At 32.9% G+C, this 26,510-nt stretch overlaps 1 protein-coding gene across 1 annotated transcript in view; it reads left to right on the plus strand.

Annotated features, from left to right (window-relative positions):
• The window catches only part of LOC100376274 (dynein heavy chain domain-containing protein 1-like), an 85,404-nt gene that overhangs the window by 3,090 nt on the left and 55,804 nt on the right, over positions 1–26,510 (plus strand). The window contains exons 6-32 of the mRNA XM_085501596.1: positions 226–293; positions 806–919; positions 1,036–1,185; positions 1,276–1,448; positions 3,603–3,761; positions 4,210–4,293; positions 5,050–5,142; positions 5,478–5,558; positions 5,995–6,158; positions 6,358–6,502; positions 9,178–9,293; positions 9,490–9,640; positions 11,229–11,403; positions 11,979–12,197; positions 12,910–13,032; positions 13,936–14,097; positions 14,347–14,448; positions 15,388–15,585; positions 15,920–16,090; positions 17,053–17,299; positions 17,881–17,999; positions 18,249–18,383; positions 19,010–19,108; positions 19,443–19,574; positions 22,592–22,826; positions 23,944–24,117; positions 26,028–26,247. Coding sequence (XP_085357722.1) covers positions 226–293; positions 806–919; positions 1,036–1,185; positions 1,276–1,448; positions 3,603–3,761; positions 4,210–4,293; positions 5,050–5,142; positions 5,478–5,558; positions 5,995–6,158; positions 6,358–6,502; positions 9,178–9,293; positions 9,490–9,640; positions 11,229–11,403; positions 11,979–12,197; positions 12,910–13,032; positions 13,936–14,097; positions 14,347–14,448; positions 15,388–15,585; positions 15,920–16,090; positions 17,053–17,299; positions 17,881–17,999; positions 18,249–18,383; positions 19,010–19,108; positions 19,443–19,574; positions 22,592–22,826; positions 23,944–24,117; positions 26,028–26,247 — 4,009 coding nt within the window. The remainder of the gene's footprint in view (positions 1–225; positions 294–805; positions 920–1,035; positions 1,186–1,275; positions 1,449–3,602; positions 3,762–4,209; positions 4,294–5,049; positions 5,143–5,477; positions 5,559–5,994; positions 6,159–6,357; positions 6,503–9,177; positions 9,294–9,489; positions 9,641–11,228; positions 11,404–11,978; positions 12,198–12,909; positions 13,033–13,935; positions 14,098–14,346; positions 14,449–15,387; positions 15,586–15,919; positions 16,091–17,052; positions 17,300–17,880; positions 18,000–18,248; positions 18,384–19,009; positions 19,109–19,442; positions 19,575–22,591; positions 22,827–23,943; positions 24,118–26,027; positions 26,248–26,510) is intronic.

The following is a 26,510-nucleotide window of genomic DNA, read 5'->3' on the forward strand; positions in this document are numbered from 1 at the left end:
CTAAGTTGATTAAGTAACTTTTTCTATCAGTATAACTCATTGTTTCTCAAAATTGAAATTTATAACAATACAACTTTAGTAAAATGTGAAAATTAGTGTGAGCTTGCCCTTTTTTAACTTACAGCTCTCCCTCCCATTTACATCCATGTAAAGTTCAAACACACTGCAAGAGAATTAAATATCCTGCGAGTTGAATAAATCTCAGTTCTTATATTTTATTTCTAGGAGAAGCAGTATGGAGTGAAGGATTTGGTTTGATGGCCCAAGCAGTCGGCACAGAGTTGCCTGAACATGTGAGTCCAGTTATAGTCACAGACATTCACATTTCATATGCATAGATGATTTGACAGAAATATCATGCAACTTACTTATTCTGAACCATTGTATACATATAACAATAACTTTATTACACTATCGAACCATCAGAGGGTTCAGTATGGTAAATAAAAAGTATTACAAGACTAGAACAATTCTAAAGACTGAGTTAAAAAATAAATGTTAAAAACAATTACTAGAATACAATTAGAACAAAAACTGATCTAAATAAAGAACTAGTAATTTTGTTCCACCAATTTCCTCCCCTCCCATGTGCGAGGTGATTAAAATTTTTTTTTTTTTATACCCTTGTACTAAACTGGTACAAATAAAATAAACCATCTTTTAAAGATTCACTGAAATTATATTAACACATCCATGTGTCTAAAGCACATGTTTGTAAATTTTCATGGCCCTAGAATTTATAAAGATCATCAAGTTGTGTTGTATTACTATTGGTGCTTTATGATTACATTATTTTTTATTCTAGCCTGAGACTGAATCTCAAGCTGAGAGGCCAACTCGTACATCTGAGCCATTTTCATGGTCTGTTGATCCATCCTTGTTTAAAGACGATTTCACTGTCAGTGAGGAAGCTGATGAGGTAAGATGTTGATGAAAACTTATTGTTGTTTAAATCATCTCAGATGTGTACATGTAGTTTAAATTGTTGTCTCAAATTAGCTGTTCTCACATCTAATGCTTGCTATCCTATTGTAGGAACCTGAACTGCCACCAATGACTGGTAAAGAAGCAGTGGAAATGTTTGGCCGGGGAAAGCACCTTGGTAAAGTCAAGTTTGTTTACTTGAACAAGGCGCCTTCTCGCCATTTTACACCATATGATCTGGTAGTGGTTCCCAAACACAAGGTATAGCAAATGAAAACATTATTGAAAGTACTGCACCATCAGTTTTGTCTTTTGTGAGGAAACTGTTCATATGAATTACTTTTATTGCAGGCCAATCCCAAAGAACACTGGGTGATGTCGTGCTTTGGTGTATTACATGTATATAAAAACAAACCATCTGAGACTACAACATTACATGAATGGCACAGGGAATGTGTATTGTGGAATACAATTACTAAACTACCTTTCTTTAAAGAGTTTCTCATCAAAAAAGCTTTTTTGAGGTAAGTACAACATCAGATTACACACTTGTTTATATACCAGTTTTGTGTTGTCAGAAGAATCAATAGTTACATTTGGAATGTTAAACAAATTTGTGTTATGTATCCCATTTATAAAACAACATATGGGAAAGGTTTTTGACTCCCATGTGCGAAGCACAAAATGGGAGTCTTTGCAGTGAGTGTGTCTGTATGTGTGTGTGTGTGTATGTGTGTCCGACTGTTCCACTGCTATCTCAAGAACCATACATCGGTTTTTGATGAAACTTGGTGCATAGATGCTCTGGGCCAATGCGCAGATTTGATTAGGTTTTGGTAAAAATCCATGCTCGTTAATTACCTAATTTGCATGATAAATAGCTAATTTTTAGCTGTTCTATGACTGTTCCACTAATATCTAAAGAACCACTCATTGGATTTTGATGAAACTTGGTACATAGATGCTCTGAACATATGCGCAGATTTGATTAGTTTTTGGTGAAAATCTGTGCATATTAATTACCTAATTTGCATGACAATTAGCTATTTTTTAGTGGTTCCATGACTGTTCCACTGATATCTAAACAACCACTCATTGGATTTTGATGAAACTTGGTACATAGATGCTCTGAACTAATGCTAGGTTTTGATTAGTTTTTGGTAATAATCCGTGGATACTAATTACCTAATTTGCATAATGATTAGTCAATTTTCGTTTTTTTCCACTGATATCTCAAGTACTAATCATCACATTTCAATGAAACTTGGTACATAGATGTCATATGACACTGCACAGACCTGATAGTTTTTATGTTAATATCAGTACATATAATTACCTAATTTGCATAATTAATTAATTTTCAGCTTTTATATAAGTAGTGAGCATTACATTTCAATGAAACTTGGTACTTACATACTTAAGGACTATGCAGAGGTTAATTGTTTCGGATAAATATTTGTGCATATTAATCACCTAATTTGCATAATTAGTTAATTTTCAGCTTTTCCACGGGTATCTCAAGTACTAATCATCGCATTTCAATGAAACTTGGTACATAGATTCTTTAGGACTATGCAGAGACCTGATTGGTTTCAGGGTAAATAATTGTGCATATTAATTACCTAATTTGCATAATTAATTTTCAGCTTTTCTACTGATATCTAAGTCTAATTATCACATTTCAATGAATCTATAATTATACAGAGACCTAGTTAGTTTTTGGTAAATATTTGTGCATATTAATCACCTAATTTGCATAATTAACCAATTTCCAACTTTCACACTGATATCTCAGGTACTAATCATCACATATCAATGAATGTTTATACATGGATGCTGTAGGACAATAGACAGACCTGGATAATTGTGGGTTAAAATCTGTACATATTAATTACCCAATTTGCATAATTAACCAATTTTAAGCTTTCACACTGATATCTAAAGTACTAATTTCCATTTTAATGAAACTTAGTACAAAGATGCTCTAGGACAATGTACAAACCTAATTAGTTTGGGGTAAAACTCTGTTCATATTATTTCCCTAATTAGCATAATAATTCATAATTTTTTGGTTCTAATCACATTTCAATTAAACTTGGTACATAGAGTTTTTGTTACATTGCGCAGACCTCATTAGTTTTACAATCAAATCTGTTCATGTTAATTTTCTGATTTGCATAATTAGTTTTCAGCTAAGTAATTTCAAATTATATTTAATGTGTCTCCAATACTCTCAGCACATGGGAGTTCTTTCTAAGCTTTCTTTGATTATCATTGACTATAAGCTAGTTCTGATCCATACTCAAATTTTTTGTCAAACGCACATGTCACCTTGTATGTAAACAAGTAATGAACCAGATAGTTTGCCTGTGCCAATAAAGAAAGATGTGCTCAAAGGTGTACAGATTTAATGATTTATCACAGAATTATTATTGTTTCTTATGCCTATTCAATCACATAATTTTTTTACATTTTTGGCTTCAATCTTTGAGAGGGGGATTTTGCTCGATCATAGCATACATGGTGCACAATCAAATTAATTTCACCAAACCACCACCGAAAATCACAATAGTTACATAATATGGTCTTATGATCTTTGTGCGCTATCATAAATATCAATTACCTTATTTGCATACATATTACTCACTTGTATAAACTCAATCTATTTGTTTCACCAGATGGAGGGCTAATATAAAATACAGTGACTTTGCTAGAATCAGACATAAAATTGATATCACAATGATTCCTAATGTACCTAGCTTTGGTGCTGCATTGTTACAAATATCTAAACTATTACAAGAGCTTGGCACTATACAGTTCCTACCGTATGAACTCACGTAAGTATAAACTCAAGCTGGGATATGATTTAAAACTGTGTTTACATTTGCATTCACATTCTTTCTGTTTTTCGTTTCGTTTCGAGTGAAGGGCTTTCCTTCCCCATCTTCCCTTTCTCTTTACTAAAAGGCAACCTGTTGCAACTAAATTATATTTCATTCAACTTTTTGTATTATTTTTTTTATTGAATTGTGCTCTCTATGGTGAAAATAACTACTGTGTGGCAAAAGTTTAAGGTCACTGATGTAAATAACTACAATTTTTATTAAAATCAGTAAATAAGAAATATTGTCACATTCATCAGAGGCTATTGCTGTGGTTAAAAATGAACACAAAACCTCATTTTTTTTGCTGAATCTTGTCTGTATGGTATTTGGCTCTGTAACCTGTATAAGTCAGGCATAGTTTTGATGTATCCCTATAACATGTGTATTGATTGCATTGCAGGCAATGTTATAACCTCGTTCAGTTTGAGCAAAATATTGTGAACAGAAAGAAGGATGCAGAGGTGTTACTAGAGAAATTCTTCAAGTAAGTCTAAAATATTTTCAAATGGTTCAGATAGTATATTGGATAAATGCAAAGCTATGATAATACTAACAAGGTGTTAAAGTTGTGTTGTCTCCTACCTCTTGTTGTGTTAATTGGGCCATGAACCAAATTCGTCATTCACGAGTTTGCTATGTCAGGTCCTGATGGCTAATTTTTTTGCTTAGACAACCTGAAATTGTGTGTTACATTGCTGTTTTGAATATTGCTTTGGATGCGAGCTAACACAGCTAAACCAGGTACATAATGCTAAAAGTTTGCTCAGACGTAGATATGAACATCTATTTTACATCAAAGTTTGCTTGACAATAAATGTTGTGGATTGTCATACATTTTATTGTCATATATTGCAAAGGAAGGATTCTAAATGCACAGGTGCAGGGTAATGTGTGTTCAAAGAGAATGCTTCACAAAAATGTTGTTTTTTAAAAAAGACTGTATTCAGTCATTCCTCTGAAAGTCCTGCATTGAATTCGGTGAAGTACCGGTAGATGATGTCATAAGATGCTGAGAACTGAATCAATCAATATACACATCACCAGTGATGGTAAAAGAAACAGATAAGCTGTAGCTGTTTATAACATGTAGCTGTTTTCTTAGAGTACCTGTACAAGAACTCAGTGTCTATCACAATCATTTCTTCCTTCATAACTCTTAAATCACAACAAATTTCTTGCAGTCAAAATGTAATGATTTATCATTTAAGCTATAATACTATCACATTATTTTATATTACAGGTTCTGTAAACTTGTAGTAGACGTGACATGTGAACAAACTTTTGAGAAATTGAGATTCTGTGAAACACAAGCCAGGCATCAAAAAGTAATCTTGTAAGTATTCTGTCAAAAGGATATGTAAGGGGTGAACTATTACAAACTTGGGGGGGGGGGGGTAAATTTGAAAAAAGAACAGCAAAATTATTTTGCACAAATGAATTGTTACTCCAGATAGAGAAAATAAATACACACCAACTTCATCATGGGGACCCCCCCCCAAGCTTCCAATGGTCTACCCTTACCTGGCTAGTTTAGTGCTCACCTTTAAGACCATTATGTAAAAAAAAAAACTTCTACACCTGCATATTTTGATAGTCCCATCTTTTCACAAATCTTATCAGCTAGTATTTTGTCATTTCTAATTTGATATTATTTTTTTACTTCTGTAGTTCTAAGGAATCTTTGTATTTACAAAGAGTAAAACGAGAACAAAGAGAAGAGAATCTTTACTTGGCAAGGGAGGAGACTGGGTAAGTTGAAAATGAATAATGTATTATTGCATCATATTTTATGAAACTCGTGAATATTCAATAAAGTACATATCCTTCGTCTCAATTTAAGGTAGTTTGCTGAATGTACCATTAAAACTTATCACCATTTTATTTACTTTTACCATAGGGTTTTATTTTATGCTGCTGCTCACAAAGTTCAGAAAATAAATTTCAGTTACTGAACAACTCTCTAAACAAAAATGTGTCAAACACTAATGAAAATAACAATTTTTAGGCCATTTGCCATTGGTTCCTATGATAAAAAGATTTTGTGATATCTTTAAAATTTTGTTTGGATACCTATTGTGAAAACATTATATGTTGTTATAGTTGTCCTGAATTATTGTGAAATTCTGAGGAATACTATTTTTATTTTTACATTCAATGGTCTCATCATTCTAACATTATTTTACAGCAAACTTGGTAATTTTGTACGATTGGTTGACCAGATGTTGCTGGCACACCTGGTTGCATTGGCACGTGTCAATATCAGTACGTTTGTAGGCGTTACCATGCAAGCTGGCAAGGAGGCCAACCGAGATGCTCTCTATAAAGCAAAATTGATATTCACAACAAAACGTAAGTGCCATACATCTGATCTTTCATCCTGTTGGTTTGTGAAATTTAATATATGGCTGTGAAAGTGTTTTTTAATCCTTGTCACAATTTTAACTTGTTCCAAATTGATAACTGAAAAAAGCAAACAACTGTTGACAGTGAAATTTTTGATGTTAATAAAAGTGTACTAACATTCTCATTTGTGTTTTGTATTTTGTAGATGCATTGACTGTGTTTCCATCCAAAGATAAATTCACAAACACCATACATCAAATACTGCATAATATTCCTGTAGTACTGTGTGAGATGGCACAGCCAATGGACTTGGTTGCCAGTGCACCGTCACCCACACACAAGTCAGAAAGGTACATGTATGATAGTATTCAAGTCAGTTTGATTTAATTTTTTGTTATTCAACAGTTCAGCAAAGTCCATTTTGGTTTCACAGAGAATCCTTGATGATATCTTGTGTGTCAGACAACGTTCACATTTCGCAGTCGATAAGTTAATTATTGGCATCAGATACATTGTAGAAAAAAAACTTTATTGCTATTACCCAGTATACTTGCATTACGAAGCTTGTGTATTGCCATTCCTATTGGCCAAGGAATGTTGGGCATCCCACTACAAATTTTTGATATTTTGCAGAGTAAAAAGTTGCATAAAAATCGAGGGTACCCTAACTTATTTCCATGGAAAAAATGATTTAGCGATTTCTCCATGTGTTAGACTTTACTTTAGCAGTCATTTTGTGTTGAGAAATGTATACATGTACAGATTAGGTTAATAATTCAAACACCAAGTTCATTCTTTGAAATAACCAATCAGAGAGAATGATAAGTGTGTTCGCATTCTTAAGGTCAAAGGTCATCACATGATCAGGCTGGCTCAAATCCATCATTGTAAACTCATACTTAAGTAGTATATTAATTTTTCATTTTAAATATTTGTAAAATTATTATTACATAAAAACAAGTTTTTGAGTTTCCTGGTTGCTACATTCTACATGTGAGACCCTTTTCTGCAATGTTTTACACATTTAATATACATTCTCAGCTTTTATTCCTCAAAAATGTTAGCAATTTACATATTGTTGATACTAAGGTGTCACAAATTATATTTTTGTCTTGCTTCATGTGTGTGTACTGTAAATTACATTATTTTCACTTGGAATTTATTTTTGCTATTTGCACTGAGAGAATGAATGAATCAGTGAAAATAAAAACATCTTTTTCCATTAGTTTACATTCAGCTTGTCAAATATCAGTGTAAATAAACTTCATACAAAACATAAAAAATTTCTTTTTCGCAAAAATCACACATGGTAGCTAAGCAACCAGTGAACCCAAAACATGGCATTTTCCATTCTGCATTATGGTCACCAACTCACAACTAACAATCACTTTCTTATATCACCATCACATTACTGCATGCAGTTGTAAATCTACTACAGCATCTGAAGACAGTACAGACACAGATAGGTACAGAGTGTGGTTTTCATTTGCACATTCCTTAGTGCATGTTTATAGTGTTATGAGTGTTGTGTTATTGTGGGTCTTCCTGTAGTGATCTATCTTTATATCAGATATAAAGTGTTAAATTTACTCTATGCGGTGAAACCTGTCTAAGACAATCCACCTGACAGAGTTTTTACTGTATTTACTCTATTAGAAGTGCATGAATCCACAATCTGCATATATTGTATGCTGAAATATCACTTATTTTGACCATAGATCATATGTATAGACACACCTCATTTACATATTAGCACAGGCGCGCTACTACCATAGAGAAAATATGGTATACAAATGTGCAACAAAAGAAGTTAATTTAAGGATGGATGTGACTAGCTAATAAATATTGCTGATTTTTTAAAAGTGCTACAAATTCTTGATGTTTTGCTCAGTGAAATGTTCCATGAAATAAATGACAAACAGCAAAAAAAAATTGTGTTTACTCATTGATAAACTTATTTGCATAAAACCATGGGACCATTTTTGATTGGATAATGAGCAAAATTCATACAATTGAGGTTTATAATTCAAAATCTATTTTTTTTCTTTTGAATTTTGAACAGCCAATTACAGAAAAAAATTTAACAAAGTTTCAGGATATTCTTGTTCTAAAAGTTTATTAGCCGTGACCATCTTTAGTCATGAAATACTGCCTATTCACAATTTCTGGTACATTCTGTAGGGATGTGGGAAGGGGTGACAGTTTCTCAATTGTTTTTTACGTAAAAAATACAAACAGTTGTCGTAGAAGTTAAAAACTATTGCTATTATAAAACAACACACCCAGAATGTGCCAGGATGTGTGACCTTTAGGAGGTCAAGCAATAATACCTATTGTTATACATACTTATATTTTTGATAAAAATTAAATATTGATTAAAACTAAAAAAAAAGATTTGATTGCTTTAAAAATTTTAGTTTTTCCTGGATTTAATAGAAATTACACATTAATCATTGTATAAGTAAATAATCTGTTCAGTGCAAAAACTAATCACTTTCTTGATATCACATAGCTAGCTTACTTAAACTGAGAAATTATTGTCAACTTATTATTCATTAATTAGTTAATCACCTTCCATATAAAGACTACATATTTTAAATCAATTTTAAAGGTGATCACTATACACAGGTTTGACTGTAATTAGCTAAAGATCTGGATCACAGTTTTCGAATAAAAATTGAAAAAAAATGTCAGGGTATATTTGACATGACAAAATGTTTAAATGGGTAATTAAGCACATAATGACAGGTTTACAGCTTGTTGTGCAGGTGGGTTCATTTTTTTTTGTTCTGAGCTCACAAATCTACATTCAATCCATTAAACTTTTTAGAAAAATTCCAGGAATATTTTAATTAAAAAATAATTATTGTTAAGCTTTCTTCATTTTTGCATGCTTTTACCAGACAAAAAGTTTAAACTCATGTGTTGTGCTTGTCATTAGATTGTTCAGTTTGAAATCTTTAGAATAACTTCTTAAATTAAATTGCTACTAACCTAACAATATTTTTGTTTGATGTATTAACAGTACATTAACAAAGTCTGGTTTCAATACAACCGATAAAACCCAATCATCAGGAAATACCACAAAGACAGATGACGAATCAAGTGACGCAATAATGAAACCGCGTATTGATTCACCAGGTATGTCAGTCTTGAAGTTGATTACATCACTAATTTTAAGTTACTGTTTCTGATATAACTAAAGCATCAAGTTAAGTTGGATGCCTTAGACAACAATAATAAAGTATTCTATATACATTTTTTTTGTGTTTATCCAATATCAAACATTCAAATGTTTTTATGTTGAAGAGTAATGATCTCATTCTATCATTTTCAGTGGAAGCAACTAAATCAGAAGATGAAATCGGTGTTGCCACGCCGGACCTGTGTGTACGTCCTGAGACTGAGATGCTAATAGGTGGGCAGGGATTTATGGGACAGTACAGTCCCTTATCTAAAGGAAATCTAGCTGATAAATTATCAAATGAGTAAGTACTTGATTGCATTAATTTTTGTAATTAATTGCATTAATGGTTTGCTAATGTCATTGATTCCCTGCTGTAATTAGCCCACCCACACAGTGTCATGATTTTATTTTAGTAGCATCCTTTTAATAGTTAAATGCTAATAACAATTTTGATTTTAATATACATTACTTAAAGTGACAAGTGTGCAAACAAGTATGCTCATAAGTCACAGTCACGGATTGATGAGAAAACTATCCTGGTAGAGAAACCACCCACTCCAGATCAACACTCAATGACCCAATAATGGCTGACATGCTGCCGAGTCATTTATAAAGTTAAAATTAAAGAGTCTTTTCAATTTGTACAAAAAATGTGACATTTTATTACAATATTAATTACATACCATCATAATTTTCAATATTAAAATTATCAGGTTCTGTGGGAACACAGTTGAAATCAAAATCTTCTTCATTGTTGAATGTGTTAGATTGTGCGCAAACTCTCAATGCAAAGCAATTTTGGCCATAATGGAATTTCCAAAGGCATTCTGGTAACACAATGCAGAAGTGAATAATTGATGCTGAAGTACAATCTGTTGGAACTGATTTTGGCACTACTTTTTTTCAGCACGATTTTAAAAAAAAGAAGTGATAATTAACAAATTTTGAAAGGTAAAACGAATATGGAATGAAGTATTCACTGTTTTCACCGTTGTTAACAGGTAATTGTCAAAGTGCAGTATACGTCTAAATCCATGGCATATTATATACATTTGATTACCTGTATTTGAAAAAAAGTCAAAGATCAGGTTTTAAACCTTGACAATCAAATTGTAGGCATTTTGGTCGGGATATGACCCTGAAAATGGAAAGTAGGTGTGTGTGTGGGGGGGGGGGCTTATTTGAGCATGGTCGCTAAATTAGACAAGTATGGTATTACCAGGTAATCAAAATTTGTATACTAAATCATAATATCAATGATTTTTGTTGTTTTTGAAATCTAGGTTTTAAAATATCAGTTGAGGTTGATAATGTCCCTATTTTCTCCACAATTCTTGTAACCTTGTATAATTAAAAATACTATTTTAATTCTTATATTTCTTTGAAATATTTTTTCTTCTCATTTACATGTTATTCATCAAGAAACTTAAAATTAAAATTTATTATGTGCATAAATCAGATTATATAATTATGAGGTTATTACAAAGATGCTACAAAGTATAGACAAGGCAGCATAGCAAAGATCGATGAGAAAATGCACTGTCTGAGTGCATACTTCATAGTCATCTTATTAGTATACATTTTTCAAATCTAACCACTTTGTGTGCGAAGCCTAGAATTGAGAAATCTGGGGAAATTCAGTGAAACTTTCTTTATATGAACTTTTAATTAATCATGTCTGCCTTCTTTGAAATATTGAGTCCATGAAATAGAAATATTAGTCTCCTAAAATTACCTGCAATTGAATTTTAAAATGTTTTTGAATATTGTTTCTACCATTGATTATATGCACTCTTGCTGAAGAAATCGTGTTGTCAGTAATACAGTGCTAAATCCTAAAGCAGTATAAGGTTTTAATGGATTCACTATGTTTTTTTCTTATTTTACAGTGAGATTGTCTCCGAATACCTCTCCTTGCATACAAGTATCATGTCATCTTCTCTGTCAGACATTGATCAGTTTTGTCAAGAACATGCCTGGTTGGCTGAAATTCACAAATTTGTGAAGACTTGGAATCGGGATTCCTGTAAGGTGTTCCAGAGAGCTGAGGCTTATACTATTGAGGTATGCAGTTTGTGTAATTAACCTTTTCACCACCAGTTTCCTTTTTTTATCACAAATTCACAAGATAGTCTGCACTTTCCTTTAGAAGAGTGATACAAAAATAGCCAGGTTTTTTGAATAAAAACTGAAAATCAACTTAAATTATGTCTTTTGGGTCAAAAATTAGTGTTCAATTCCAGAAATATTGAAGAATATAAGAAAAAAGTGCAGACAAATTTGGCCGAGAAGTATAAATGTTAGTCTATTAATGTAACTCTTTTTGTAAACACTGCCCTCTGTGTTGAATATATTAAAACAAAAACTTGGAAAGATTGAACGAATGTTTTAAAGTATTCAAAATGTGGATCTCATGCATGGTATGTAACATGAGTACAAAAATTCTAATGCACATCACCAATTTTTAAAAACAAGGGAAAAATGAGCCTCTATGTTAAAACATTTCATAAAAACTGAAAAATATTTGTTAGAATTATACATGTTTTTTCACTATATGCACTATTGGAAGCAATAAGTAAAAGTCAAGTAATCTGGCAATAAGTTTTAATAGTAGTCAACTATTTTACATCTTTCATCAGACAAAACTGGGTGAAATCCGAAACTGGACGGAACAGGTGAAAAACGTGGAAAGATACTTTGTCACTGAGAATGGTTTAATATATGTTGACTGTGGAGCAATACAAGAAGACATTATTCCCGGTCTCAGCGGGGCATTCCGAGATTTACTCAACTACACTGCTCATCAAGCTAAAAACTTGTCAACAACTTTCAGTACTGAAGTGCAAAGAGTTGTAAAAGTAAGTTTTATACATGCTAAGTTTTTGTTTATTACATAAATTTACTTTCATGTAATTGGCATAATTGGATTAGAAAAGGAACATCCAAGATATGTGTGTTCTAATGCATGGGGAACACCATTGGTAATTGTCCTAATGTTGAACAAGCTTTTATTCAGTCAGTATTATATAGTAAAATGTTTGCACTAAATACAAAAGGTGCATGGTATAAGTGAATGCATAGTGATCAGGCTAGCATGTATGTTAATGCTCATACAATATTTTGCTATGTGTGAACAATATGACCTATATGTTGTGTTATATGATTATCTGCCCTATGCGCATGCTATGCTTTATTGTAGTGTTCCCTTGCAACGTATCATTATAGTTGCACTTTGAGATCATTTATATAGCTTTGTTAGGGTCTTGCAGATTACGGCAAACATTCAAAGATTTTGCTCTTGTTCCTAATTAGTGCAGCATGTAAGGATTAATTAGGTTCAGATGTAAATCTTTGTGAATCTATGTCAGAACACTATTCACAAGTTTTATTCAACACACATTTGGTTGTTTATATTTCCAGCAGTTTATGAAAATTCAGATTATCAAATATACCCGGTAATAGTTCCAAAACCATGATAAAGCTTTGTAATTGATGTCAGAATGTAATATTTCAAGTTTTCTGCTTTTTTCATTCCAAACTTATAACTTTATACTGTATTATCATCACCAGGGTATGAGAGAAAAGAATACAGATATAGAATCATTTGCGGAATATGCCAAACAATACATGAGATATAAGAACAAGACAGTGGACTTACAGACAGAAGTGGAATATATCAAGTCACTCTTTGAGGTGAGGTGGAACTTTGCCAATTGTGTTTGTTTTTATTTTGGCACTTTAAGTCTCAACAAGTCAATACTCCTGGACACAACCAGATCAAATTCAAACATAGTGAATTGATGAAACCATTTTCCATTATGATTTATGGATTTGGCTTCAAAATAAATTCAGATTTTAAGCCAAAGAATTGTGTATAATATGAAAATGTTGATTGGATTTTATCCTGGCGCATTCTACATTTGAACAAAGTGAATTCTAATTTGACTACAAACATGCAATTCTATTTCCAAAATAAGCACCCCTATCATATATTGTTTTATCATATATTGTTTTCCCCTTCCAATATCTTATTATGTATGTACAGATACCTAAAAGTCCTGCTTTCTGTATGTTATGAGTGACAAATACATTTTTTTCTTTCATATTTTACAAACATAATTTGAATGTTTGGTACAAAGCTAAAGCTGGTATTGTAAAACATCTGCCTAAACTATATACTTTTGATGGCTGGAAGTGTACATTTGTCTTACTGTTATTCAACATCACCCTGTTTACCAAATATTATCTTCTATATATCACCCTGTTTACCAAATATTATCTTCTATATATCACCCTGTTTACCAAATACATGTATTATCTTCTATATATCACCCTGTTTACCAAATATAATCTTCCATGTATCACCCTGTTTACCGTACCAGATATTATCTTCTATATATCACCCTGTTTACCAAATATTATCTTCTACATATCACCCTGTTTACCAAATATTATCTTCTATATATCACCCTGTTTATCAAATATTATCTCTTCTGTTTACAAGATTGAGATCCACTTTGGTTTAAGAGGATTGCATAATTGATCAGAGCCCAGGAAACTTATTTGATCCTTGTTCTCTGCCAATCTTGATTGCAGGTCATCAGACTAAGCTATAGAGCACTGACGAGTGATGAAGAGAAACATGAAGAGAAAGTCTGGCATGCTTGGGAAGCTTTCCTACTACAGCTACAAGATGCTTCAGAGTTTGTGAACACACAGACACCAATAGTAGCACAACAACTTCAAGAAACATTCCGGGTAAGTTTTATTGCCAGGAAAGTCATTCTCAAAGAAATAAAACAAATTTATCACAGTAAGATCTGCAGTGAAGTTCCCCAAAAATATACCAAAATAAATCATTGCAGCTGACACAATTGTCACTGGCCTTACCATCAAGTGAGTATCAGTTTCCATTCACTTTCATAAACACTCCAAGCTTTAATTTCATTTTTGTTAATGTTTTACTTTGTAACTAACCTGTATTATCCACATGTTTTATGTCTCTAGAATCTAACTCGGGAGGCGGAGAGGATTTGTAAAACTGCCACTACCGGAGCTTTCCTAGATCCCTCACAGAATCCATCCAAGTTACTGACGCACATGAGAAAAGTAAGCAAAGTCACTTGTACCAAGTGTTTCTTGTAAGCTTTATTGTAAATCAATGAGGTTATAATTTTTTTAGTAAATTTGGACAATATGAGAAACTATTAAGTTCATTCATTGATTGTGTATTCAAATACACCTGATTCAAGGTGGTTGGTTTTGAAATCACAACATTTCTCAAATGTCAAATTTCGTGGAACACTGATAACAACCAACAATTTTTACCAAATAGCACTCTTTAAATTTACTTGTACATGTATTAATTATATAGACACAAATTAATACACAAAACAAAAACATAAACTATATCCTTTATGTACAAAACAGACCAAAAAGTTTTGCCTACATAATTTTGAAATATATTCCATGCAAATTTGTTATCGTTAAATAGGTAAGTCGCTGCCACTTTTTGTTAACTGACCTTTCCTATGCCAAAGTCAATTTCATCATCTTTCACAGAAAAAAGCAGGATAATTTGTTTCATATTTATTCAACAAATTTAACATGTATGCTAAGTTAGGGTAGGGTTACCTTAAAACCCCTACGGTTACCTTGAAAAGTGCCAAATGTTGAAACAAAATTTTGGCAGCAAAATTATGGCTTTCAAAGAGTTTAAAATAAGGCAGAAGAAAAAATTATTTTTGTTTTTGATAACTGTATGTTATTGATAAATCTCAAACTTTTATATTATGCAAAATGCTCAATTTTTCTTTCATTTTTTGTGCAAATTACCCACAAAAAAATGTTTGTTCACTCTTTTTTTAACATGACTCTATGGAAATCACTCTATTATGGCTAACAGCAATTGGTTGTCATTCTTGCTTAATATTAAGTCTGTGTTAAATGCATGAAAGTGTGAATTAATCTGTTTTCTCAGCCATAACATTAGTATCTATTCGGAGGTTGTATTCATCAGAATCCATGATATTATTTATACATTATTAGCTCCGTGAACAGTTTGATGAAGTACAGACCAAGATGGTGAAGTACAGTAAATACCGTGAAGCAATCCTTGGTGAGCCTTATGATGTATCAGGATTGACTGACATGATGAAAAGGATGGAGGTCCGAGCAGAACTCTGGAAATATGTTGAGGTTTCTACTTTTGCAATCCAAGAATGGATGCAACAGTTGTTCAAAAGGGTGAGTTAAGGGAGCATCAAACGGTGAATTTCCTCTGAACTAAGTGTCGTCAAATTGACACCCCCCCCCACAAATTGAATGCTTTGATATTAGTATGCAAATTTAGTTTAGTAAAAGAAAAATAATTATGTTTATCATGTTTGCAAGGTCAATTATTTTGCTCAGATTTTGAGATAGGGTAAATTATTAATTTAAAAGCAATATACATTGTATGTGTGTGTGTGCACAGGAATTATTTATTCAAACATCATAGCAATGAAGAAAATTTGTCATGTAGTTTTGATATTGAGAAAAGTTAAAACTTTATAATTTTAATGATTCTGTTTTATTATAGTTTCATGTGAATAAAGCATTGGATAAGATCACTGAATGGCAGCAAGCTGCTGGTCGATTGAAAGACCGTATTCCACAAGGGGATGAAGTGCTCAAACATTGGTATAAATTACTGAATGATTTCAAACAAGACTTGCCACTGCTGCAGAAACTGGCAAGTGACTCACTCAAAGTAAGTGATTTCAATACACAGTATATTTGTTATATCATTTAGACTACCGTAAAAGCCACATCCCTATTGGAGTCGCATCCATTCTTTTTGAATAAATGAGAATCAAAAATTCATCATTTCTCATATGTGTAGATGCTCTAATAGAAGCCGCAGCTTCTAATACAGATTTTACAGTACTAGAATGAATGTGTACTATTTGTGACTTTCACAAAATGAAGAGTACTTTACCTTGAGATTACCATTACTGTCTTCTCAGCTGGTGGTGAGTTGACACAAGAACTATCCTGTCATTGACTGTGATACAAAATCCATCTAACACATTACTCTGCTAAGAGTGATGATGTATTCCTCTCAATACTTGTGTATGCTTTTGTTGTCCTGTCCCTCAGTATTGAGTTTGTAAATGGGCTCTGAAACAGCTGACAGGAAATGATCATAAGAGTGGGTAATATGCATCTTCAATCTGATAAATACTTGCTGAATTAATAACTATGTTGTATGACAATTTGTATGTAATGTGAAAAAAGACTTAATAATAATAACATTATACATTACTGTGTTCTCTCTGCAAAAAAAAAAAAGGGTTCAATGCCTTCAATTTGTTAGTGCCTTCCTTGTGTAACAAAACATTTTCTATAGTTCTTGTTTTCCAATTACAACTCAATAAAGTATTAAATGATGTAAAAACTGAAATGATATTAGGAAAGTAGAACAATTACTACGCTTTTTAATGAAAGCCTGTAATTTGTTGCTTGAGTATTAGTGCTTCATGCCACAACTGTCATCCAGTACATTTCCATGTGGATTTGTCCATATTTGATATAGATTCTGTCTTCGACTCTTGCTACCGGGTAATACTATGATACCTCTCTCAGCATACTGAAACAATTGATTGAACTTTGTAATAAAATAGAAAGAGATCTTAAAATATTATTTAATATTTGTTTTTATTATTTTCTCAGCCGAGACACTGGAAAGCTTTATTTGTTGGTATGGGACAGATCTACCAGCCTGGCTATGCTTACACTGTAGCTGATTTGCTATCATTCAACCTCAATGAACACAGTATGTTGATCAATACTATATGTGCCGGAGCCACTGCGGAGTTTGCTCTCGAACAAACACTGAATAAACTCAGAAAAATGTGGGAATTAAAGGAATTTCAGTTAGCAAAGCATATACCAATTATCAAGGGGGCTAAGAAAAAAGGTCAGTATATAGAAAAATATATAGAATTTAAAATAAAATGATTAAGGAAAACAAGGTGAAAATGCTCTTGTCTTTATTGTTGTCATCATCATTTGTTTTATTCAGACATTTCCAAATATTAATAAACTGTATTTATTCTATTAGAAGCTCATCTCTAATACCCTGAGTATGCTAAATCTTTAAAATATTATCTATTTTAATCTCTGTAATTTATGTCAGTACGTGTGCTACTAATAGAGCAAATATGTATAATGATCATAGAAATGCCTTTAATTTATGCAAGTGCATACATTTTTAATAGGGCAAATATGTTTTATGAATGTTTTACAATCTTGAGAAAATTCATTTTGTTTGTATGCCTGTATTTAATTTTTCTGTACTCGGCTCTCAGAATATCATATTGTGATGCTTTCATTTCACTATTTCATGTTAATATGTATTTTACATTATATTTTATACATGGCATCACAAACACATTGCAGCCACAATGACTGCTGCACTTTGAGTACTGATAATCTCTATTAAAAACTATTTTAGGTTTGTCACTTACATTAATTCAGAAATCTTTCCAATCATTTCAGAATCACCCATCCATAAAGGCAAGAAAAGAGGACTGTTGAAGAAAAGTCAGGCTGAATCACGACAACTTCCTGATATGTACACATTGACTGGTTACGATGATTTGAAATATCTGTTACAGGTATGTCACTGTTATCTCAAGGAGATGAATTGATCTCCTACAATAAATAAAAGAGAGGCTACACTGTATAAATATAGTTGCTGTGTTCATGGTTCTTTAGTTACCAGGCTATATTGTGTGTGCAACAAATTCTCAACAAGGGTGGTTATAGTACTGCCCTAGGCTTTTTGGACAGAATATAATAGCCTTAATCTGCTACTTTGCGTCTGGTTCATCTGTAATACTTGTATCACTGTCAACTCTATGCAGGATAATCAAGTGACCATACAGAGTATGTTAGGATCACAACATTTAGCAGAACTTAGACCTGAAGCTGAGAAATGGGAAATCATTTTACAAGACATTGAAGACATGACGGATCTATGGATTACTTCACAGACTAAGGTACATTTTCATGGAATTTATTTCATTCACTCACAATTTTTGTATATTAAAGCTTTTTGTTTTAGCTCAATCTACTTGCAAGCTCATACTCATTCCAGATATAGATTGACACTAACAGTGATTCCTGGGTCTGTCCTGATCTAGATTGAAACTGATTCCTGGGTCTGTTCTGATCTAGATTGAAACTGATTCCTGGATCTGTTCTGATCTAGATTGAAACTGATTGCTGGATCTGTTCTGATCTAGATTGAAACTGATTCCTGGATCTGTTCTGATCTAGATTGAAACTGATTGCTGGATCTGTTCTGATCTAGATTGAGACTGATTCCTGGATCTGTCCTGATCTAGATTGAAACTGATTCCTGGATCTGTCCTGATCTAGATTGAAACAGTGATTCCTGAATCTGCCCTTATCCAGATTAAAACAGTGATTCCTCGATCAGTTCAAAGCATCTGTAAACACTTTCTGTAGAGATGTATCATTTTGATGGATTGTGTATTTGTGTTGCCAAATACATTTCAGGGTTTCTCTTTCCGTTAATGTATGATGCACAAATATTTAGTGTTGTCTGCACATACTCCATATCTGCACATTTAGATTTTTATAATTTCATTGTCTCTTTCAGTGGCAGTATTTGAGTAAAGTATTCAGTGACCCAGAGATGTGTAAAAAACTACCTGAAGAAGCAATCAAGTTTGAAGACGATGTGGATTTGAAATTCCAGGTCAGTTACACTTTCTTCTTCAACTGACATCAAATGTTTACAAGGAAAATGTTCTTGCTAGGTCTTGTTTCCCACTTTTCCCTCTTTTCATCTCAGTGACCCCATATCTCAATTCCAAATTTTAGTGCATTATGTCAGGTTGTCCGAACATGCACACTGTGTAATTTGTGTTCAATCAAGGTTTGATTCAGTAAAAACTATCCCACAGTCCATAATGATTTGTTATTGTGATATAGTCTATGTTTGTATAAATGTCTGTGTCATGTGCAAAAAACCATGGAAATTCCTACTGTCTGTTGTGTTCATTTTGAATCTGTTTTTCGTGTTTTTCCAGGAAGTGATGAAGGCTGTTGCTGGTGATTCCAGAGTTTTGTCGATTCTAAACAAACGAAAAGGAGCAAAAGGATGGAGAGAACTGCAAGGGGATCATCTTAAACAAGTGTTCCAGACCATCATAAGAAAAGCGGTATGTGTACTAAAGTTTAGCTGATCTTAATACAGTAAACCTGCAACCTGTCTTAAACCTAACACTTTTTTCCCTTCTGCATACATGGTGAATTGATAACTTAAGGTAGAGATGCAGTTTATTTGGCTTGCTTTTTAATTGAGTAATTAGACAATGAAGATCGTATTATATATCCAACATGTTATATATTTTCTGAAAGCTTATTATACAAACTTTGTAAAACTTGTCTTTATTTTAAATATCCAGAATGCGTTTTTGATTTTGGGTCAAAAATATGCTTTTTTGGACAAAAGTGGTTTAAAAAAAATTAGCTTAAAAACTTCAAGTCCGTTTGTGGGTAAAATTACATCACTGGATACCTTGGTATACTACTAATTCAAATGCGTCCACTCATCTCTCTAACGGCTTTCAAAGTCGCACAGCATGACCTCAAAGTTCACTCTTTTCTATTTTTGCATAATTTATATATCCATGTTAATTGCGGACTTGTTATTTTTGTTCCACTCGCCGTAATAAACTGTCCGGACGCATTTTGAAGGGGGAACACCTTGTCAATAATGTGTGAAAATTTCGAGGCAAATGGCCAAAGCGTCTATCAGCTATTTTAATTTAAAACCCAAGAATTCACCAAAAATAGAAGACGAGAAAAAGGCTAATTTGCATATTTACGCGTTAAACCGGGAATTACTGCTTTGTCATACTTTGTAGACTATTGAAAATGAAAGTTAACGTATAGACATAGACATTTTATGTAAAATCGTTGGACCAAAACAACTACTCTTGAATATATAAATCAGAAACTCGTCATTCATACCAGTGTTTTGATGGGGTCGGTAAAAACACGTGGCAATGCCCAGTAAATATGACGTCATCTCATGAATTATTAAACAGGGGGCGGTCCTAGGAAGGTGACCTTTTATCACGATCAAAACATCATGGCTTCTCTTCGATGTATTTTCAATAAAAAATCTACGAGTATTTCAGAGCCTATGGTTTACCGTGAAGAGTACAAAGTGGGATATTAAATTATTTATCCTTGATGATTTTTATGTAGTATTGAGAACCAACTCCAGGAAGCGAACGCACAATAATGAATAATCGCGTAATCCTAGAATCGAAACGCAAGGCACAGAAGTTTTGTTCATCGTTTCCAATTCCATTTTTCCCACTGCAAAATATTTGTTAAAAGAAATATTTGAATTCTGTTCGTTTTTTAAGGAGGCATTTATATATTTTTTCCGATTTTGGCAACGCCTTATTCAGGGATTTTCTAAGACAGTCGCAGACAATCAGCGCACGGATGTACGTACAAAACATGCTGTTGTACTACCGGCGACGGTCGCCTGTAAGAAGAGAGCTCCAGCTCCTAACGTAAAAGTTTTAAAATTTCGACCGGTTTTAAATAATTAGTGTTGGAAATCTGACATGTTTTAATGCAAAATTAAGGTGCATTTTCGAGCGGTCGAATTTTTCTGAATAGAAATCAGTGTGTTTCGTTAGTTTAAAAAAAATGGAATGTCCGTCAAAGTGATGTAAACTTCCCCATTTTTCACGGAAAAAGCAAAGGTCGTGGCCGAGTTGCAGGCTAAAAAACTCAAAAATCAAAACAAAATCATCAATCAGTAAGTATTTAAATATGACAAGGAAAACAAAACATCAGACGCGGAGAAGCGGTCAGCGCGTCAAAAGAGTTGTTACCGAAATGTATCAAGTTACCTCTCTCTGTGATTTATTTTTCATTGAAATTATTTGGTTGTTTTCAATTAATTTTAGCGTACCTCTGCAATTTATTTTAGCATTGTCAGTTGTTTGCTTCATTGAATTAAACGGAGTTCGTCCGGTTGCAAACAAAGCTGTTTCGCACCACCAAGCAAAACTTGCGAATGATCGAAGTACAGGTACCCATTGGACAAAAGATACACAAAAGTTTGTATCTCCCCGACCCAGTGCAATATATCTGGTTAGAATCAAAGCTCACGTGCCCGTTATTTGAGGGACCAGATTCTGTCGTAAATTCGGGATGGGATTTAAAAAATAAATAAAATGGGACTTTTAAGGTGTATTTTGACGTCATTTTCTAAGTTTTACCGTAGTCATTGACGCCTATTCAAGAGTATGATGTCTATTGTGACTAGCGTGAATGGGTAAGCTTCGTTTCGACAATGAGCAGTTATCACTGTAAACAATGTTAAATTATTCTTCACATGCTCAGTTTATTTTTTGAGAACAATTATTTAAAAATAAAATCTCTCAGTCAATCAGAAACTCGGATTCATGCCTTCAAGGAAAGTCATGTTTGGACGCTCACATCGATTTTGTTTTTCGTTCGGTGGGCTGATGCCTTCAGTGTAGCTTTTGCCTCTTCCGACATAGAAATCATCTGAATCTTCTTTCTACCTCTCTTTTCACACCACGCATAATGTAATGATAAAAATTAGGAAAAAACGCTGAGGAAATATGTTTGGTTTGCTAGCGAGCGAGAACTGATTTGAGAATAATTGCACATGCGCGTAATTGAATGAACTATGACCGTACAATCTCGATTTGCATATTGTCAATCAAAGGTCCTGTTATTTGGTTACTCATGCAAATTAGGCAATTGGACATAAACATTGCCACGTGTGAGTGTTTTTTATTTTTAACCAGAAAATAAACAGCAATTTTAACGGTGTTCCAATAAGAATTCATTGGTCAAATTTTCACAGAATGTTCTTTAGATAAAAATCTATATAAAAAACGAAAAAAACTATTTTTGATTGAAATTCACAAATAAACTGCATCTCTACCTTAAGGTCAGAAAGATATATAAATTAAAATGTCTGTTTGGTGTCATTGTATATATTAACATTCTTACTGTGGTCTTGATATTAAACTAGATTTGTCTTCTGATGTTCTCTCATCTCAATGTTGAATGAAATGAATTGCTAAAAGCTTGGTATTTGTTTTAGACAAGTTGGACTGAAATTCTATTTTGGAATTAAGCTTGAAGTCTCATTCTCTATTTTCTTTTGTTCCAGGAAGAGATCTTGCAATCCATGGAAAGATTCCTAGATGATGTTCGTAACCAGTTCCCAAGATTATTCTTTCTCAGTAATGAGGAGGTTGTAGAAATGATTTCCATCTCAAGGAATACTAAACTTTGGCTTCCGTATGTCCGGAAATGTTTTACTGGTATTCGTTCTCTTGGTTTTGCCTTGCCACAATTAGCTGAGGCAGACAGAATGAATACAGCATTGGATATGGCCCTTCATGGTAAGTATTTAATGGAGAAAAATGCATTGATCTGTAATAGGCATATCATACATGGTTGTGATTACCATAAATTTGAATTTGTTTATACCATATATTGATATGATTAGCATAAATTTGAATTAGTTTTCACCATATATGGATATCATATGATTATCATACATTTGAATTTATGTATATCATATATTGATGTGACTAGCATACATTTGAGTTAGTGTATACCATATATGGATGTGATTAGCATGAATTTTATATACCATATATGGATGTGATTAGCATAAATTTGAATTAGTCAATGCCATGTATGGGTGTGATTAGCATAAATTTGAATTTGTTATACCATGTATGGATGTGATTAGCATAAATTCGAATTTGTGTATACCAGCTATGAATGCAATTAGCATTAATTTGAATTTCTGTATGCCATATATGGATGTGATTAGGATAAATTTCAATTTGTTTAAACCATATATGGATGTGTTAGTCATGATTTTTTTCTGTTTTTTTTTGGATTATGACTACAATACAGCCTAGAATTTTCTGTATTCTTTTTGTATTCTTTACCTTTCTCTTCTCCTTTCTTTGCTGACACTTGGAAGATCGTCATAGACTGAGCACTCTATTGGATTCTGAGTTATTCAATGGTAACTCCATTACCAGATATTAACATTAACTGATAAAATGATGGAATAGTAACAAATAATAACGTTAGTGGGTTGCATGTGGTAGTACTATACACTTGGTGATGTGGGTTGGTTGATATAATACCATAATTGGTTACATCTCTAACTCAGTTGATCAAATGTATCTAAGTGAATGTAAGCATTTCACATAATGGTTTTTAATTTAACTCTTTTACGTTAGATTATTCACAATTATGTTTAATTTGTCGGCTTGGACTTGAATCACACACACCACATACCCATTCTCACCTTTGACCATCATGATCAATCATGCAAAAAGGGTACAAAGGGGTACATTTCACTGACTAGGTAGCAAGGATAGTGACTTTAGGGTATTTAAAGTAAAAAACAAATATTAAAATATAAAATTAACAACAAAACAATTCATCTATTTCAACGAAAATCTGCGATTGTATTCGTTATGACTTTATTTGCAGCTGATAAGTTAGAAGTGATTAGCTTGGAAGGCGAATTGGGTGAGAAAGTTTCACTGGTCTCCCCTGTTGAAGCTAAACCTGATGTTGGCAAATGGTTGTCTGCTCTAGAACTGAATATGAAAACAACTCTGGGAACTCTGTTAAGAGTATGTGTTGAAACACGACTCAATGAAGGTATGCTCAAATTCTTGTACAAATGTTAGTGATATTGTGTACTTGTACATTCTCATTTAATTAATAGCATTTTTACTGAATGCTGAATAATACATGCATCCTGTACAATATAATATTGTACAGATACTTAGCACATAGTGCTGTACAATTTACATAATTTTGCACATAGTGCTGCACAGTTACATAATTTTGCACATAGTGCTGTACAGTTACATAATTTTGCACATAGTACTAATTTTGCACATAGTGCTGTACAGTTACATAATTTTGCACATAGTACTAATTTTGCACATAGTACTGCACAGTTACCTAATTTTGCACATACTACTGTATAGTTACATAATTTTGCACATAGTGCTGTACAGTTACATAATTTTGCACATAGTGCAGTACAGTTACATAATATGCACATGGTACTAATTTTGCACATAGTGCTGTACAGTTACATAATTTTGCACATAGTGCTGTACAGTTACATAATTTTGCACATAGTGCTGTACAGTTACATAATTTTGCACATAGTGCTGCACAGTTACATAATTTTGCACATAGTGCTGCACAGTTACATAATTTTGCACATAGTACTAATTTTGCACATAGTGCTGTACAGGTACATAATTTTGCACATAGTACTGTACAGTTACATAATTTTGCACATGGTGCTGTACAGTTACATAATTTTGCACATAGTGCTGCACAGTTACATAATTTTGCACATAGTACTAATTTTGCACATAGTGCTGTACAGTTACATAATTTTGCACATAGTACTAATTTTGCACATAGTGCTGTACAGTTACATAATTTTGCACATGGTGCTGTACAGTTACATAATTTTGCACATAGTGCTGTACAGTTACATAATGTTGCACATAGTGCTGTACAGTTACATAATTTTGCACATAGTGCTGCACAGTTACATAATTTTGCACATAGTACTAATTTTGCACATAGTGCTGTACAGTTACATAATTTTGCACATGGTGCTGTACAGTTACATAATTTTGCACATAGTACTAATTTTGCACATAGTACTGTACAGTTACATAATTTTGCACATAGTACTAATTTTGCACATAGTGCTGTACAGTTACATAATTATGCACATGGTGCTGTACAGTTACATAATTTTGCATAGTACATAATTTTGCACATAGTGCTGTGCAGTTACATAATTTTGCACATAGTGCTGTACAGTTACATAATTTTGCATAGTACATAATTTTGCACATAGTGCTGTACAGTTACATAATTGTGCACATAGTGCTGTACAGTTACATAATTTTGCACATAGTGCTGTACAGTTACATAATTTTGCACATAGTACTAATTGTGCACATAGTGCTGTACAGTTACATAATTATGCACATAGTGCTGTACAGTTACATAATTTTGCACATAGTACTAATTTTGTACATAGTGCTGAACAGTTACATACTTTTCCACATAGTACTAGTTTTGCATATAGTGCTGTACAGTTACATAATTTTGCACATAGTACTGTACAGTTACATAATTTTGCACATAGTACTGTACAGTTACATAATTTTGCACATAGTGCTGCACAGTTACATAATTTTTCACATAGTACTGTACAGTTACATAATTTTGTACATACTGTTGTACAGTTACATAATTGTGCACATAGTACTAGTTTTGCATATAGTGCTGTACAGTTACATAATTTTGCACATAGTACTGTACAGTTACATAATTTTGCACATAGTGCTGTACAGTTACATAATTTTGCACATAGTACTGTACAGTTACATAATTGTGCACATAGTGCTGTACAGTTACATAATTTTGCACATGGTGCTGTAAAGATACATAATTCATGTATTTAGTATACTACTATGTATCTATATGTACACTAATCTGAAAACATGATGCTCTTCTTTATAATGTAGGTCTGAGTTTCCCAGGGAAGATATTAGAAGAGTTGTCTGCATTTGAAAACAATGACCAAGAGAGCAAAGAATTGAGTGAAGCTGTGAAACATAGCTACAGACATTGGTTGTTACGATTCCCAGCTCAGGTTGTCTTGACAACAGAAGCATTATTCTGGGAAAAAGAAGTTCACAATGCACTGAAATCCAGCAAAAGTCAAGAAGAATTAGAAAAAATAAGGTATAATTGCACTGGAATGAAGAACACAGTTTGTTGGTTGATATTCCTTTGGGTAAATAAAAAGATAATTCCATGACATGACGTAACCTCTTACTAATGTCAAGCATGGTAATTAGATGTTCCAGTAGAATGATGGCTAATTAAATGCTCTGGTTTATTCATGCATTCATGAAATTGATTTGCTTTCACTGAGCTCCGCATTTACGATGACATTTCATCAGGAATGAATCAATTTCATTAAGGTGATCATTGAGTCAGTACAT

This window comes from Saccoglossus kowalevskii, chromosome 7 (assembly GCF_978046115.1).
Source record: "Saccoglossus kowalevskii chromosome 7, keSacKowa6.1, whole genome shotgun sequence".
NCBI classification, from domain to species: Eukaryota; Metazoa; Hemichordata; class Enteropneusta; family Harrimaniidae; genus Saccoglossus; species Saccoglossus kowalevskii.